At 43.9% G+C, this 18,088-nt stretch overlaps 2 protein-coding genes across 8 annotated transcripts in view; both read left to right on the forward strand.

Moving 5' to 3' along the window:
* Nucleotides 1-18,088, forward strand: part of prom1a (prominin 1a) — a 53,471-nt gene that overhangs the window by 23,077 nt on the left and 12,306 nt on the right. For 4 of the 6 annotated variants that reach the window (XM_077022357.1, XM_077022359.1, XM_077022360.1 and 1 more), the window contains exons 3-7: nucleotides 8,182-8,208; nucleotides 9,917-10,122; nucleotides 15,328-15,448; nucleotides 15,798-15,861; nucleotides 15,947-16,036. In XM_077022357.1, the coding sequence (XP_076878472.1) occupies nucleotides 8,182-8,208; nucleotides 9,917-10,122; nucleotides 15,328-15,448; nucleotides 15,798-15,861; nucleotides 15,947-16,036 (508 nt within the window). The remainder of the gene's footprint in view (nucleotides 1-8,181; nucleotides 8,209-9,916; nucleotides 10,123-15,327; nucleotides 15,449-15,797; nucleotides 15,862-15,946; nucleotides 16,037-18,088) is intronic. The other 2 variants (XM_077022358.1, XM_077022361.1) reach the window with 1 other exon arrangement.
* On the forward strand, nucleotides 91-8,140 carry LOC143527265 (uncharacterized). Of its 2 annotated transcripts, XM_077022363.1 has the most exons (9): nucleotides 91-181; nucleotides 462-566; nucleotides 853-957; nucleotides 1,230-1,334; nucleotides 1,622-1,726; nucleotides 3,715-3,824; nucleotides 5,820-5,948; nucleotides 6,115-6,192; nucleotides 6,331-8,140. In XM_077022363.1, the coding sequence occupies exons 1-7, from the start codon at nucleotides 92-94 to the stop codon at nucleotides 5,821-5,823; spliced, it is 624 nt and encodes a 207-aa protein (XP_076878478.1). In that variant the 5' UTR covers nucleotide 91; the 3' UTR covers nucleotides 5,824-5,948; nucleotides 6,115-6,192; nucleotides 6,331-8,140. The 2 variants fall into 2 exon arrangements, 1 of the variants encoding a protein (XP_076878478.1); XR_013134067.1 differs by lacking the exons at nucleotides 91-181; nucleotides 462-566 and having other exon boundaries at nucleotides 871-957; nucleotides 3,715-5,728.

Genomic DNA, 18,088 nt, shown 5'->3' on the forward strand with positions numbered 1-18,088 from the left:
TGTTTTAACTACTAATTGTGTTTTTTCTGCTATTGTGGCATTATTAATGGTGATTATGATATGTGTGTTCATTTAGAATGTCAGCAGTGACATGCAAGAAGACAAAATGACCAGATCTCCTGGTGAACCTGAACCCTCACTGGCTTCTGATGGGTGCACACCTGTCCCTCCTGCTGAATGGGTAAATTTGATAGCAATGGAATTTTTATTTTTACATAGTTTTACAATAGTTAAGATGTGCAGAGAGCACATTTCACCAATTCTGACCTGCTTGAAGTGTAACTTGTCCTGATATTGGACTGGACCTGAAAGTGTGTGTGTGTGTGTGTGGTCCTAATTATTCACCTTGGCGTAATTGATGTTTAATAAACTGTAATTGATCCTGCTTTAACTACTAATTGTGTTTTTTCTGCTATTGTGGCATTATTAATGGTGATTATGAAATATGTGTGTTCATTTAGAATGTCAGCAGTGACATGCAAGAAGACAAAATGACCAGATCTCCTGGTGAACCTGAACCCTCACTGGCTTCTGATGGGTGCACACCTGTCCCTCCTGCTGAATGGGTAAATTTGATAGCAATGGAATTTTTATTTTTACATAGTTTTACAATAGTTGAGATGTGCAGAGAGCATATTTCACCAATTCTGACCTGCTTGAAGTGTAAATTGTCCTGATATTGGTCTGGACCTGAAAGTGTGTGTGTGTGTGTGTGTGTGTGGTCCTAATTATTCACCTTAGCGTAATTGATGTTTAATAAACTGTAATTGATCCTGCTTTAACTACTAATTGTGTTTTTTCTGATATTGTGGCATTATTAATGGTGATTATGAAATATGTGTGTTCATTTAGAATGTCAGCAGTGACATGCAAGAAGACAAAATGACCAGATCTCCTGGTGAACCTGAACCCTCACTGGCTTCTGATGGGTGCACACCTGTCCCTCCTGCTGAATGGGTAAATTTGATAGCAATGGAATGTTTATTTTTACATAGTTTTACAATAGTTGAGATGTGCAGAGAGCATATTTCACCAATTCTGACCTGCTTGAAGTGTAACTTGTCCTGATATTGGACTGGACCTGAAAGTGTGTGTGTGGTCCTAATTATTCACCTTAGCGTAATTGATGTTTAATAAACTGTAATTGATCCTGTTTTAACTACTAATTGTGTTTTTTCTGCTATTGTGGCATTATTAATGGTGATTATGAAATATGTGTGTTCATTTAGAATGTCCGCAGTCACATGCAAGAAGACAAAATGAACAGATCTCCTGGTGAACCTGAACCCTCACTGGCTTCTGATGGGTGCACACCTGTCCCTCCTGCTGAATGGGTAAATTTGATAGCAATGGAATTTTTATTTTTACATAGTTTTACAATAGTTGAGATGTGCAGAGAGCATATTTACCAATTCCGACCTGCTTGAAGTGTAACTTGTCCTGATATTGGACTGGACCTGAAAGTGTGTGTGTGTGTGTGTGTGTGTGTGGTCCTAATTATTCACCTTGGCGTAATTGATGTTTAATAAACTGTAATTGATCCTGCTTTAACTACTAATTGTGTTTTTTCTGCTATTGTGGCATTATTAATGGTGATTATGAAATATGTGTGTTCATTTAGAATGTCAGCAGTGACATGCAAGAAGACAAAATGACCAGATCTCCTGGTGAACCTGAACCCTCACTGGCTTCTGATGGGTGCACACCTGTCCTTCCTGCTGAATGGGTAAATTTGAGTTGGTTGTGCATTCTTTAGAAATATATTTACTTAGTATAATATGAACACATTTATAACAAGTTTTAATCTGATAATTTCTTTCAAGTGCTTTTTGGAAGTCTTAAAATAACATTCAATTGCGTTGTGTTGTGAGATTTGTTGACCTACTCAAATTGCAAAAGCCTGTTTGTAGGAGATTAATTTTACATTACATTGCTACATACATCTGCAGATCCCTTCAGATACCATATTTTCCAGACTATAAGGTGCACCGTATTATAAGGCGCATTCTGAATTACGGGGTCTCTTTCTGTATTTGACCCACATATAAGGCGCACCGTACTATAAGGCACAGTCTCAATTACGGACACTATTTCTGTACAGTACTTACCGGTATTCTGTACGGCACCATATTAGGCACATGCTAAAACATACGGTCTACAAGAAAAGTAAAGGACGCGAAACGGTGATTTTTAAAAGTTTATTATACTACTTGACAAAACACACACAATTTTCTTCTCCTCTTCTCCCACAAATCCATCAAAGTCCTCATCTTCTGTGTCTGAATTAAAAAGCTGCGCAATTTCACTAACGAGCACTCCGGGTTCCCGCTCATCAATGTCTGAGTCAGTCTCGTTGCCAGGTAGCTGTTCAGCAATGAGGCCGGCTTTCGCGAAAGCTCGGACAACAGTTACAGCAGAAACTTTGGCCCACGCGTCCACAATACATTCACAAACGGTGGCATAACTCGTAACTCGCCCGCTGCTGCCTTCCAGTTTTAGTAAACGTGTGTTCGCTGTCTATCATCCATTGCTCCCACGCCACTGGCAACTTTAAATGCCCCATTTACGCCAACGTCCAGCGGTTGGAGTTGTTTGTTTAATCCTCCCGGAATGACGGCAAGCTCAGAATTAATTTTCTTCACTTGCCTTTTAACGTTGTCTGTGAGATGAGCACACATAGTCAGATCAGCAGGGATAGTGATGTGTGGAAAAAAGTGAAAACGAAATGAAATCTCTGTCTCGACTTCTTTACTTGACGCAGTTCATTTTCCTGTTTCGTCCATTTCCAAACCATAGATTCTGTAACGTTCTGCGTAGCGCAGAGCAGGGAGGCGGACACAAACGCTGAGGAAAGCGAGATTTATTAAGGGAAATTCCAAACTCTGAGTCAAAAAGGATGGCATGGGTCAGATTATTAAGGGAGTCCGAACATTGAACAATGACATTTTAACACAAGGAGTACTCACAAAAACCCGGCAGGGAAAACGGAACAGGCTGAAACACACGGGGAAACACGAATACAAACACAAGAGACCGCGAACGTGAACAGAGATACATGCATAGCACAAAACAACCGATAACCAGACTGGGGGAAATACAGGGACTATATAAACATGGAACTAACAAGACACAGGTGAGGACGATGATAACAAGGCGTGGCAGACAAGGGAAACCGGGGCAACAGACGAGCTGGGCGGGATCGAGGAGCAGGGAACAACACACACACGAGGGAACAAGGGAAACCGGAGTGACAGCTAGGAGAGGGGGCGTAGCCCTACGTGACAGATTCATTTATGCCAAATTGTATCGCAGCTGCTCTATTCCCGTTTACAGCTGCATAACTGATAGCCTGTAGCTTTAAGTGTGCCTCGTAAACGTGTCTCTTCACTGGTGCCATTTTCGAGGGTTCTGGAAAAACAAATGTTATTTTGCAGCATACCTGTAGGTAAGCGTAAGTACTGGTACTGTACGTATTACGTAGTGTTCTTTAATTGGTTTACGTGGGGTACGTTCTGTACGTATTACGTTCCTGTGTCAGATATCGGAACTCAGTACTTGTATAAGGCGCACCGGATTATAAGGTGCACATCCGATTTCTGGGAAAATTTTTGGCTTTTAGGTGCGCCTTATAGTCCGGAAAATATGGTAATTTGTGATGGGTGTAAAAGTGTAAAAGTAGTCATCTATGCATTTTTCATTGTTCTATCTTTTTAGACTGCTGTCATGGATGAATCCACTGATTACTCTGAATGTACAGACTACAGTGATGAAGACTATGAACCAAATATAGACAGTGAATCTTCAGACCTTTCCAGCTGTAGCAGGTCTGACATGCTGAGTAATATTTCGCCCAAAAAACTAAAGAGAAACAATGATAAAGACAGTGTGTTAACACGAATCCAGCAAAAGGGGGCAGTCAAAGCTGTCAACTCCCAGTGTCAAGTGTCTTCAGAAATTCATGCAAGTAGCTCACGTGAAAGCTGTCCTACAGAACCTGATACCAGCACCCCTTCAGATCAGGGTTGTGTTCATGTAGTTCCAATGCCAACCTCAAGTAAAAGCTGGCGATACGCAAAGAAGCAGTACTGCCTTTATTGTGAGAAGCCATACTCTAAAATATCAAGACACCTGCAGTATGTACATCACAATGAACCAGACGTAGCAAAAGCATTCAGCTTTGATAAGAAATCAAAAGAAAGACGAGTTCGATTACGTTTGTTGACCACCAGAGGCAATTTTTTGCATAATGCTTTGATATCAAGTAGTGGCAAAGGAGATTTGGTTGCCCGTAGGAGACCTCAGAAACTAGGATCCACTCAAGAGTTTACGCACTGTATACACTGCCAGGGTCTATATGCAAGGAAGTCACTCTGGAGGCATATTAGAAACTGTCCACAGAACCCTAAAGTTGATGAGCCTGGGAATAGAAAAAAGATGGTTCAGTCACTCAACTGCATGGCACGTGTTCCTTCTGATGTTAGCAAAGCATTTTGGAAAACTGTTATGTGTCAAATGAAACATGATGAAGTTTCTGCTGTAATTAGAAATGATAAATACATATTACTTTTTGGAGAACAGATGTTCAACAAGCTGAACCCAAGTTCCACAAAGAATGATTACATTCGTCAAAAAATGAGAGAGGTGGGACGTCTACTCTTGGAGGCAAGAAGACTGACACCTATTCGGTCTATGGAAGATTTTGTCTTGCCATCAAATTTTCCCCATGTCATAAAATCTGTGAGAGCTGTTTCTGGGCATTGTGAGGAGACCAACACTTACAGGATTCCATCGTTGGCTCTGAAGCTTGGCCACAGTTTATCAAAAATAGCAACTTCAGTGGAATGCAGTGCAATAATAACGGGCAGAGAGAGGCTGGCTGAGGATGCACGCAGCTTCAGGGTTCTCCAAGAGCATAAATGGAATGAGTCCATTTCAGCAGCAGCAGGAACAACTCTTAATGAGGCAAAAATGAACAAACCTCAGGTTTTGCCCTTCACAGAAGACGTCAAAACTTTGCACTCCTTTTTAAATACTGAGATGACAAAATATCAGCATGCTTTGAAGGACCACTCTGATGTCAAAACCTATGCAAGTTTATGCAAGTTGGTGCTTGCCAAAGTCATACTTTTTAACAGAAGGAGGGGTGGAGAGGCTTCAAGGATGAAGCTGGAGTCTTATGTTTCAAGAGTAAAATCACCAGTTCATGAAGACCTTGCCTCTGGTCTTAGTGATTTTGAAAAGAAGCTGTGTGAACACTTCCAAAGAGTAGAAATTCGTGGCAAGAGGGGCAGGAAGGTGGCTGTGCTGCTGACACCTGATATGGTCAATTGCATGGACCTCCTCGTCCAGCATAGAGATATCTGTCAGGTTCCGGAGGAGAATGTACACCTGTTTGCACGTCCAAACGCTCTTTCATCTTATCGTGGATCAGATGTTCTGCGTGAGTTTGGAGAATCCTGTGGTGCAAGAAATCCATCAGCCCTTTCATCCACAAAATTAAGGAAGCAGATTGCAACTCTGTCAACGGTGTTGAATTTGAAAGACAATGAAATGGATCAGCTTGCCAGTTTTTTGGGGCATGACATTAGGATTCATCGCCAATACTACCGTTTACCTGAAAGTACTTTGCAACTTGCCAAAATGAGCAAGCTTCTTATTGCAATGGAAAGAGGGACACTATCAGAATTCCAGGGTGCTACGTTAGATGAAATTGTCATTAATCCACAAGGTAGGGAACTTTTATAATATGTAAAAACTGTGTGTGTGTGTGTATATATGTATGTATGTATGTATGCAAATGTTTTTTTTTTCTTGATCAGATGAAATTGAAGACTCTAATGCTGATACATCAAGTGATGAGGCAGAGTCAGATGATCCTCAGCCAAGCTGTAGCTCCAGAACTCCTGAACCATCACCCTCTGAAAGTGCACAGTTCTCAAATCCACATGGTAAGCTAGCTCATTTTTTGTCCTCTATTAGCTTCATTATCTTTCATGTAGGCATATGTTTGATCAAAATTGTCTCATGGTTTGACTTATGACAATGTCTTTGCATGTTCATGAAATGTCCACTTTATTATACTTATATTTAAGATAACATTTCCTGTTCTTTAAGATCGGGGTAATAAAGGGATGAAGCGGAAACATGACTTGTCTCTTGACCAAAGTCATCAACATTCCACACAGACTACTGGTAAAGAAACTTAAACTATGTTTTGTTTAGTTTTTTTTGTATGTAATCTGCAGTTATAGGTTTTCAAACATTTAGCATTTACTGTATTTGTGCTTGTGTGAGAACTGGGAGTGCATTTCACAGTACATTTGTCTGCAGGCATCACACAGAGCAAGAAGAAGTGGTCAGATGATGAGGTACAAGCTGTTGAGAAACATCTAATGCGATTTATAAACAGTTGCCAAGTTCCTGGTAAGAGAGACTGTGTCTCATGCCTACTATCTGAACCTGATGCTCTTAAACACCGTGACTGGACTGCCCTCAAATACTATGTGAAAAACCGAATAGTGGCTCTGAAAAGAAGACAGAGTTTGTAGTCTCCAAGATTTTTCTTAAATAAAGTTTCTTAAAATTGTTTAACCTCAGTTACACTTTTCAGGACAATTTGTTGCACTTTATCTGCTTTGTTTGCACTTCATCTGCTTATTCATTTTATTTCCTTTTTGAGTGCATTTTTATTTATTAAATAATTTCCCATTTTGAACAGTATGTAATCAGTAGTGATCACAGTGACTAATTTTAGGACAGTCAGTTAGTCATGGGATTAGTAGGTGATGAGATTTTCATTATGTGAATTGGCCCTTATTAAAACTAGCAAAGTTTTAAGTTTACCAGATTGGTAGTGTATGTGGCAGATATGCACATGGCATGCAGAAATCAAAATGTGGTTCAGAACTGAATTAAAAACAGTAAAGTAAAGCTGGATTCCTGGTGATTTGTATTATTTAATGCAAAGTATTGAAACTTCACTTTTATAAATGCAGGAAATATGACTATATAAAGGATTTGCAATTAACAACCTACTGCTCTTGTTTTTGTGAATAAGGCCAGAACATTTACTTCTGTAAATGCTAGAGTAAAGCACTTTGGTTTCAGGATATCACACTTTTAAAACATTGATGGACTCATTTAGATTCAAAAGCATCATTCATCTCACCTGTTTTGTGTTTCTTAATCTGTGGCTAGTGTGTCCTTGACTTGTACTGTACCAAGTGTGTAACTTGGTCCTTGTATTTACTATGTCCTTATTATGTTGGTAGTGTGAGACTTAAATGAGTGTGTGCGTACATGTCCTAGAAATGAACATAAACCTGAAACTGTCCTAAAATATACCTTAAACCAGAAAAATCTCAGCTTTTTGTAATAAGCACTTAGTGAAAAAATCAACAGATAGACATCATGTGGGTGCTATATGCAACAAAAATCTTGCTTGTTGTGTTTCTAGAATACTCAGAAAGGCATGTCCCCATTTGGTATGGTTTCCCCTGGTGTTCTGATATTTCACGAAAACGCGTATGTGTGTGTGTGTGTGTGTGTGTGTGTGTGTGTGTGCGCGTGTGTGTGTGTTCCCAGTGGAACTTAGTCCAGCCCCAGAGACATTGTCTCCCTGCATATGTGCTCCAGCAGTCTGTAATTGTTTATGAAGAGAGAGGAGAGAGCCATAGAGCCATTCCTTCCTTATTATCTGACTGTGGAGGGGGAGCTGCTAATTGCTTTTGGCACCAGCTCTTGTGGCAAAGCACAGGAAGGAGCCATTTGTTGTTTTTGAGTAGCGGAGTTTAATTAAACAGCTCCTCTTCCTTTTGAAGTCACAGCCTCCTGTTTTTGAGGAAACGAGAGACGCTGCGTGAGGCCCTTGGTAACCAACCCTGGTTTCAGGTGTAGGTTCTTCAGGGCTGGTGTTAGGACCATTTCAGGAAAAGCTAGCTTGAAGATGTGGGGGCCTCGTCCAGATTCCTGCACACGGCCCCTCCAGTGGCCACGCCCACATGTTCCAGCAGACTTGGCAACAAGACTCAACACCAAGCCCCTAATTCTCCAGTGAATTAAGGCTGACTTTTCTGTTTCTTGCTTTTTTTCATGATGACCTGTTGTGCTTTTTTTCCCCTTTGTTCTTCTCTCTCTTTTGTTTTTTGTTTTGTTTGCTCTTCATCATTTGGCTATTCCCAGCCAGAGAACGTTGTTCTGACCCTTCAGGTAAAGTGGGTCCAGAGTCTGACCCGTACACCCCCCTCCCCCCTGCCTGTCTGCCCCCAGCTAACCCTAGTTTCACCCCACCACAGGGTCCACAAAGTAACTCCTTATCCATTGGCTCTTCTCCCAGTAATATGGATGTGTTCTTTCTTCTCATTTACCCTTATGAAAGTTCTGTGTTGCAGTAGTGGTATTCACATAGTTCCAGATCTATGTAGTACTAAACATCATCTAAGCCATTAGGAATTTGTTTAAGTGCCATCATTAAGTGCTTTAATTAAGTGCCATAAATAGTTGTAGTTATTGCAAGAATGTGAGATAACATGTAGGATCTTGTTGTAAATGACTGACATGTTTTCCAGAGTAAAGAAGGATTTGGAATTGAACTGTCTTGTGGTGCTAAAGGGCTGACAATCCTGGAAACCATGAGATTTTTTCTCTTTTGAACTGTTTACCGTTTTTAGCTCCATCACTCTATCCTGACCCAAAAAAACATCTCCTGAGTTATGGAGAAATTCAGAGGCGATAGCTGAGACACTGCATTGAGTTTCCTCAGCGCTTCTGGCCAAACGTCAGACCCCCCCCCCCCCCCCCCCCCCCCCACCCCCCAGACTAAAGCCTGCGCATGCCGATGTGAGCTGAATGTGCAGGCAATGCCCTCTGGCTACGGGCTGAAGTGTCAGGATCTGAGTGCCTCGGGTTTATGGGTCGGGGGGAGATTCTGGAGTTTCAGAACATTCCGAGTGTTATGGTCCTAGACCCGAGTGCTGTTTACGTAATGAGCACTTACCAGGAAGTGGCAGGCTGAGGGACTGAAACCTGGGGAGTGAACTGGAGCCATTGGCCATGACCTCAGAAACGGACACTACTTCAGCAGTGCGAGGATGTAGCATCTGCTGATAATTACACATCAGTGAGGGACTTGCACAGCTGATTCACAACAAAAAAAATAAACAAAAGTGATACGTGTTCTTGATGCGCTGTTTTAAAAATATATATATTAATCCCCAGGAAATTTGCTGTCCAGTGTCAAATTTGTTGTTTGGGGGGGGGTTGGGTGCGTGAGTCGCTGCCCAGCTTAAAGGCAGACAGAAGCAGAGAGTCCTGCCTCCGACGTCCAGAGAGAAGCTGCCCTTTCTCACAATCAGACGGCAGTGTCTGGCTGAGCAGATAGCAGCTCTAATCACACCAAGGAACCAGTACACATGGAGAACCCCAGTGTGACATGTTACTCGCACAGCGACGGGATTGTGGCCAACAACCGATTCATTTGCCCCATTTTTCAGAGTCCTCAAATGAGGGATATTTGCAATATGGTGATTGAGACCACGGCATTCGTCTTTCATGAGAGAGGGGAGGGGGGACTGATTAAACAGCTGTTGCCAGCTGTCTTACTTAGCCCACTAGTTTAGAGAGGAAAGAAGTGCAAATAGCATTGAGTCCTCTTGGCACACGGTTTATAACATCTTTGTCTTGTTTCACCCTTTACCCTGTCCCTCATGAGAGACACCGTCCTGTCCTCACTAGTCCTCCCAGTACCATATGTCAAATCGGTCTCTGTCTAACGGTGTCTCCAGTGGCCCCTGCCCCTCTCTGTAACTCACAGCCGTAACGTTTTCCCACGTTTTCTCCGAACGTAGTCACAACCCGTCACGGCAGCTGGTTGATGGGGGTCTGACGTGTTGGGTCGGTGCTGGGCGGGTGTGCGCAGGTGATCTACTACGAGGTGGGTTTCGTGGCGTGTGCGGCGCTGGGCCTGCTGTTCGCTGTGCTCCTGCCGCTGGTCGGCCTGTTCTTCTGCCTGTGCCGCTGCTGTGACAACTGCGGTGGAGAGATGCACCAGAGACAGAAGAAGAACGCCGAGTGCCAGAGGGGCTTGCTGACCACGCTGCTCCTCACCACAACCTTCATCATCACGTAAGAGTGTGTGTGTGTGTGTGTGTGTGTGTGTCTCTGTGTGTCTGTGTGTGTGTGTCTGTGTGTGTGTGTTTGTGTGTGTGTGTGTGTGTGTGTCTCTGTGTGTCTGTGTGTGTGTGTCTGTGTGTGTGTGTGTGTGTGTGTGGTACTTTTGCTTTATGGTTTCATCTGGCTGCCTCTTTATTAGAGATTCCTCGGGCCATGGCCTGCTGCCTGGAGATGAGGGTCTCCATCGCCTTTCACACATATTAAATCTCCAGGAGTCGTTCAAATGAAGTCGTTCCAGCAGGGAGGGCAGAGACGCCCAGTCCCCCTTCAGGACTGTCTCACAGTGGAAGGAGCCTAACTTCTCAACAACAGGGAATGTCCTGTAGCCACCGGTCACTCGCCATCTGAGCTCCGAGTGTGTTCTACCCACACAGTTAAAGGATGATTTCTCTGCTCTCAGCAGCCCTCAGAATAACCTCGCTGGGTCCGGTGCGCAGGAGCGGTTCTTAAGAGGGGGAGTGGTTTCCAACTTGAGGGAGTTCTCCTCCCGAGGCCCATAGGGGAAAGTCCAATGAAATATGAAGTTCTGCTGAGCAAGTCCTGCCTGGACCCGCCTGTACTTCTCCGTCTGGGTTCTCTGCGCTGCCTTGTCTGTCTGTTAGTCTCATGGGTGCTCGCTCTCTCTCTCTCTCTCTCTCTCTCTCTCTCTCTCTCTCTCTCTCTCTCTCTCTGTCTGTCTCTCTCTCTCTCTCTCTCGGTCTCTCTCTCTCTCTTTCTTTCCTGGCTGTGTCCTCGTTCTGTTTCGCTTGGCTATTTTCGCGGGCTCTAGGGCCATGCCGACTACGCCACTCTCCTCCAAAATGGTGGGAAACGATTCATGTGAGTGGAATGCTGAAAATTGTGGCCCAGATAACAACGCAGATGTGAATTCTTGTTGGTGCCATCATGCTTGCTCAGGAACATTTATCAGGACTGCTGTCAGCACACACCGCCACACTGTGGTCTGACGCCCCGACCCCACCGGGTCTCTGGGTGCTGTTGGCTTTATTTTTATCCGCTGACATGGCTTCACAAATTGGAGTTTCTTCCACTGTACAGAATCTACTGGCAAAACATTAATTCAAATGAAGGCTGTCATTTTATTTACTGTGTCAAATTGTGCGCCGTATAAAGTTTGCGACCAGCGGTGATCCGGACATGTGATGAGGTGTCAATGGACCACAATGTTGAAATCATTCTAAACACCAAACACACAAAAACACTCTAAACACTCACACACTTACACACTCGACACACTCGTGACACACAAAAAGAGCGCTCTCATGTTTTTCTCTTACTAGGTAACACTGCTTAGGATTATAATGCACTGCCTTGTGTATTTGGGAAAACAATGGATTGTACACCCTATACCTCCCTGACATACACCCTATACCTCCCTGACATGTAAGCTTAAGCTCTGATACGTTGACTTAAGTGCATTCATTACTGTATACTACCCACTGAGGACCAGTATGGATGCGGATCACATGCAGTGTCATAGTCTGCTCTGTGAAGCTTTCCTTTTAGACACTGCCACAGGCTTGGCTGTCTGACATTCAGCCCTGGCTGCGGTGTACAGGCCCAGACTGTTGATCAGTGCCCAGACAGGGTGCTCTGCCTCGGGGACAACAGGCTTGGCAACGGCCCTGGAGCTCAGCTGTAAACTCCAGCCTCTCGGTCCACGTGTCCTGCTCGTTAACGGTTGTGCCATCCGGTCTGAGGCCTGAAGCTGTTCCTGAGTTAAAAAATGAAACGGCATAAATACAAGCAAGAAGTTTGATATCGGTTTATGCATGCTGAACGTTTGAATTTATCATCCTCCAATGTTGACGTTCGGGCATGTTTGAAACTTACAGCCATCTGTGAAAGCTCTGTGGTGCAGTTTAACAAATGCGTGCTCTGGATTGTGATTGGTTGGGTGTTAAGTTGGTTGGTTGAGACATGCATGCTTCGGTGCACACATGCATTGCATTTGTTTGCTGGAATACACACGGGTGCTTCAGCATGTGTGTGTGTGTGTGCGTGCGGTGTGAGCTGGTCTGAGCGCGCTCTCTGGGTACTTAACCTCTGGTTAGACTCCAATGGATTTTTTATACCATGTGCATTTTCCCCACACAGAATGCCTGTGTGTCTCCTCATAACAGTCACTGTAAGTCCTACCTTGACCTACATCTGTGCACTGAGACTTAAGCAGCTCACAGTGGCTTAGCTGGTTAGCATGAGTTTTTTCAGTCATGGAAATGGCCTACTGCCTGAGGTTTGTCTGTGCATGGAGAGAAAGTGTGCGTGTGTGCGTGCGTGTGTATGCGTGTGTGTATGCATGCATGTGTGTGTGAGTGTGTGTGTGTGCGTGCGTGTGTGTGTATGCATGCGTGTGCTTGTATGCGTGTTTGTGCGTGTGCGTGTGTGTGTGTGTGTGTGTGTGTTTGCCGCTATACCAAGGCTCTACTGCTTTTCCAGTGCCCTACTGTGACTAATTGCAGCTGATTAAAATCATTTTAACATGCAAGCATTAGCAATATGATTACATCTCAGCTAGGAATAGACGTTCTAAAGAGCATCAAAGAAAGCATCAAGGATGATGAAATGTTTAGATTTATTTTTAAAATTCATGTACTGGTACATCTAGTACACCTCAAAATGAGTATTCAGAAGAGCACTTCAAAAATGTGTGTGTGCATGCACGCACGTGTGTGTGTGCACATGTGTGTTTGTGTGTTTTTGATAAGATGTGTTTCTGTCTCTGAATGCAAAAGGAAAAGAGTCATTGTCTTGCTCTTTGCTTGCCATCCTGTTCTGGTCCACTTTCTCACCACACACATGGGTTTGATGTTCCGACATCCCTAAACGGATCCCACATGGAGGTGCACATGGAACGAATGTGTTCGTCTCCTCTGGAGTACAATCCATCTACTCCCATCTGAGCTTCGTCCTGTTCTACACACGCAACCAGTTCGGCGCGGTCCAGTAACCTCGTTGCATCTGCTGCTGCTTTTGACGGTTCCGGTGATGCCTCCCAAATTGGTGCTGTCTCGTACTCGGTTGGTATCGGTGTCTCGGGTCCTCTTGTCCCTGAGCCCCCCGTCCACAGTGGTCGTCTTTGTCTCGGCCGCCGTGTTGTGGCGGGGGCGATCGCGTTACAGGCTGCAGGAACAGGAACGCCAGCGGGCAGGTTCAGACCGGATCCATTGTTGGGTGAAACCAGACCTGGCGGGTCGGGACCTGTGTTTAGAGAGGTACTTAATGGGGCTCTCACCCCCACCCAGAGCTCCGAGCCCCGGGAGACGAGTGGAGAAACGTGGAGGCTCCGGAGCCCACTGGCGGCTCTGGGCCGTGTGAACACAGCAGGGACGTGGAGCAGAGGGAGCTCATTCTCCAGGACACTGGACCAGCAGAATGAAGAAACTCCGCTTCACTGGGATGCTTGACTTTACTAGGGCTTGCTAGAGCTCGTCTTACTTCCTCAGAAAACGAAAATAGATATATTACCAAAATATCAGCAAATCAGAATGCCACATCCCAAAATATCAGCATATATATATATATATTTTTTTTATTCCCCAGCCTTGACAGTATCTTAATAAAGTGTCACCTCTCGTTTACACGTTTATTTTGGTTCCGTCACGCTGTGCAATGTGAAGATCTCGAGATCATCTGTTTCGGTTACGCCACGTTCACACTTGCGGCTCGTTTACAAGCAAACGCACGTTTCCCACGTGGCCTCTGCGCCCCAACGTGAGTCGTCTTTGACCCTCCGGGGCGCGCGACGAGCCCGTGCAGGTCCCGCGTGTGTGAGCGTGTCCTTCTGTGGAGCACGCGTCATCTGTAGGCTCACGTTCTCGCCCTGTGCCTCTTCTCCAGATCCTTCAGGACCAAGTGGATAGTGTGTTCACTGCTAGTCAAGAGAGGCTCACAAAGCCTCTTTGTGGCCAGGACATTTCTGGGCCTGTGCCATCTCGCTCCGCAGAGAGACAGGATGGCCCAGCAGGGATCATCGCTCCCGCTCGCAACCTGTCTGAGCTCTGATGGCTTTTTTAAGCTTTCCTCGTGGGATTTCTGGCTCGGTGGGGTGGCCTGCGTGCAACACAGTCACTAGTGGGTTCATGTTGGGGAAAGACACAGCCTAAACATCTGAGATTAATTATGGGCAGTTATATCAGTGGAGATAGTGGAGTTAGCTCACTATCTGAAGTTCCACCAGAATGCTTTAACATTTCCCCAGGGGCTGGGCCTAAACAGGAGGGGTTTTTTTAAACGTTCCCCTCAGATAGGACATGGACCATTTCACATAATGTGCTGTCAGAGCTCTTGCTGATACAGCGGTCATACTGGGCCCACTGATTCGTCCTCGTCTTCCGTCTCTAAGGAGGAGGCGGTCACAGAACCAACGCTCTGCCGGCACAGAAGTGATTCAAGCACACGGTCCTCACAACGATCTCTGTGGCTTTACAAACTGTTACATAAGACACAAGCCTTTCATTTCATCTCTGAGCGCGGCGAGGAGCTCGCGGTGTGATGAGAAGCATGTCTGAATGTGTTGGGATGGCTTCTCTTCCCCACACCTCCCACTGAATACTGGGGAGGCGGGTGCGTTTGTCCTCGTTTGCACAGAGGCTGGAATGAAGCTGAATGAGTTCCCGTTCGACAGGAACACGGGGCCGCTCTGCTCTTGACGCTTCTCTAATCGAATTAGTAAACAGAACGCATCTTTTTGAGGCTCGCCCAGTGCTGAAAGGAGGATTCCGCTTGTGTTAACTGACACGTTGTTCTGCAAAAGGATCTGTGTCTTGGCTTACCGTCTGGGTAACCTCAGCATCAGGATGACAACCTTCAGTCCTCAGTGGTGAAGGTGTACTCAGTAATGTCCATTGCTTGTCAGTAATGTGGATTAACTTTCACCAGAAAAATATGATCTATACAAGAATATGTAAAAGTGATTGTTAAGGCAAACAAAGCATTATTAATACTGGTGTCAGTGATTTAAGTTTTAGTTCTGTGTAAGTGCTGCCCCCTATTGATTCAACGTGTCTCTACACTAGATGCATTCAATGTAAATGATATATTGTATTGTATTATATATATATTGTGTGTGTGTGCGTGTGTGTGTGTGTGTGTGTAAGGATTTTGTTAGTCAGGTGTGTTCTATTGTCTTTCTGATATGTGATATTGTGTATTCAGGGCTGGGGTTCTGTGTGCGTACGCAGCCAATCAGAACCTAAGTTCTCAGCTAAAGACCATGAGGAGGCTAGTGAACAGTAACCTGAGGGATTTATACACCTTCGTCAATGACACGCCCGTGGTAAAAACTCACACCTTCATCATAACGTACTAATGAACCACATAAGCGTGCATGTGTTCAGCTGTGCTTAAATTCAAGTGACAGGTGCACATGCATAAACCTTATAGCAGTGAACAGATTGAGCATCCACCTCTCATATGCAATCAATTCAGATAGATTTTTTTATTAAATAGCATTTTCTGTATGTCACTGACTAAGTCTTTAATAAACATTGATGGGGACATGATTTAGAAAGGGAAAAGAGGTGGACAGATAAATGAAATGTCATAGATCGTCTGCATGGAGGTGATAAAAAAATTGTACTCTTTCAAATCAGTTTCCTTGACTGTTTTTATCTTCCTTCTTAAAGCAAATTGATTACCTGATATCTCAGTATGGAACTGCCAAGAACCAAGTCCTGTGGGACCTGGACAGTAAGTTCATCATGTCCTTCGCTGTATCGTGTCCAGTTAGGCATGAGGTTGCACGTATTCCGACGCTGTTGACATGTCTCTGCAGATGTAGATCTATTGCTGGGCGGAAGGATACATGAGGAGCTGGGGAAAGACGTGCGACCCGCCCTGGATGGTGCACTGAACATGGCAGGAGGTAGGAGGAGTTTTACAGTCACTCTTGTGTCCCTTTCTTTAATTTTGTTGTTCTTGTTGTTATTTTTTATCTTTCGTTCTTTCTAGTAAGTAAGTAAGTAAAATACATTTATATAGCACTTTTCACAGGCACAAGCCACAAAGTGCTTTACAACGGAAAATAAAATAAAATAAATCAAAGACACAAAAACACACACTATAAAACAGAAATAAAATACAGTGTACAAGGTCAACGGCTGCAACCTCCACCACTAACTAAACGCCTGCGTAAAAAGGAAAGTCTTTAGCTGTTTTTTAAAAGTATCTACAGTGTCAGCTGATCTTAAATGTGGAGAAAGTGTGTTCCACAGTTTTGGAGCAACCACCTTAAATGCTCGGTCTCCACGAGTCTTTAGACATGAGCGTGGCACAGACAGTAAACTCAGGTTGTTTGACCTGAGTAATCGTGATGAAGTGTAGGGGTGGAGCAGGTCAGCGACATACACAGGAGCTGTGTTGTGTAGTGCTCTGTATGTTAAAGTTAAAATCTTGAACTGGATCCTGAATTCTACAGGAAGCCAGTGTAAGGACTTTAAAATGGGTGTTATGTGAGACCGTCTGCTTGACTTGGTCAGTAACCTCGCTGCAGCGTTTTGAATTATCTGTAAACGACCACGAGCTGATACACTGAGAGATGAAAACAAAGCATTACAGTAGTCTATGCGAGATTAAATAAACACATGGATCAGCATCTCTAGATCTGCTGTTGAAACCATAGATCTCAGTTTACTGATATTTCTCAAGTGGAAGAAACAGGATCTTGACAGCTGTTTAACATGAGAATCAAATGCTAAAGACTGATCGAAGATAACTCCCAGATTTCGGAGGCTAGTGTGGACAGCAGAGGAAAGAAGTCCAAGATTTTGCTTAATCGTTTGACTAAGCCTATCAGGAGCAATGATCAATACCTCAGTCTTGTTATCATTTAGCTGTAGGAAGTTATTTGAGGTCCATTCTCTGATTGATTGAAGACAATCTAATAGCCTAGACAAACTATGAACCTCACTTGGTTTAAAAGAGAAATAAAGCTGAATATCATCAGCAAATAAATGATAGGAAATATTAAAACTATTTAAAATCTGCCCCAAAGGTAACATATACAAAGAAAACAACAAAGGCCCTAAAACTGAACCCTGTGGAACCCCACAGGTTAATGGGGTTGCCTCAGACGTGCAATTTCCCATCGTAACTGAGAAACTTCTCCCAGTGAGATAAGAAATAAACCAATCAAGTGCTGTTCCAGATATGCCCACCCAGTCACGTAACCTATTTATCAGTATTTCATGATCAATGGTATCAAACGCAGAACTGAGATCCAGCAGCACCAACACAGAGCAGTCACCAACATCAGCAGACATTAAAAGATCATTTGAGACCCTCAGGAGAGCAGTCTCTGTAGAATGCCTCTTCCGAAACCCAGATTGTAAAGAGTCGTAGCAATTGTGATTTTCTAAAACTGTAATCAGTTGGTTTGCCACCACCTTCTCAAAAATTTTGGATAAGAAAGGAAGCTTAGATATAGGCCTATAGTTCTTAAGCACAGCCGGGTCTAAATTTGATTTCTTTAAAAGAGGCTGAACAGTGGCGTGTTTAAAATAAGATGGAAAGCAACCTGTTAACAGTGAGGAATTTACAATGGCCAATATAGCAGGGCCAACGGTAGGTAAGACCTTCAACAATAATGAAGAGGGTATCACATCCACGGAGCTACTTGATGGCTTTAGCCTCACAATTACATCCAGCAGATCATCTAAGCTGATAGGCTGAAAGGAATCCAAAACAGTAAGAGAAGGTGGGCGGCTAGAAGAGGAAACACCTGCCACTGGCTTAATGCTGGACCTAATGTCCATGACCTTCTCCACAAAAAACACATGAAACCTATTACAGTCATTGACTGAAAGACATGGCAGCGCTACAGGAGGAGGAGCTACAATATTGTTTATGGTATTAAATAAAATCTTTGGGTTTCTTTTGGAGAGTAAAATTTGATTCGCAAAAAAGGAGGACCTAGCAT

This window comes from Brachyhypopomus gauderio, chromosome 11 (assembly GCF_052324685.1).
Source record: "Brachyhypopomus gauderio isolate BG-103 chromosome 11, BGAUD_0.2, whole genome shotgun sequence".
In the NCBI taxonomy this organism is placed as follows: Eukaryota; Metazoa; Chordata; class Actinopteri; order Gymnotiformes; family Hypopomidae; genus Brachyhypopomus; species Brachyhypopomus gauderio.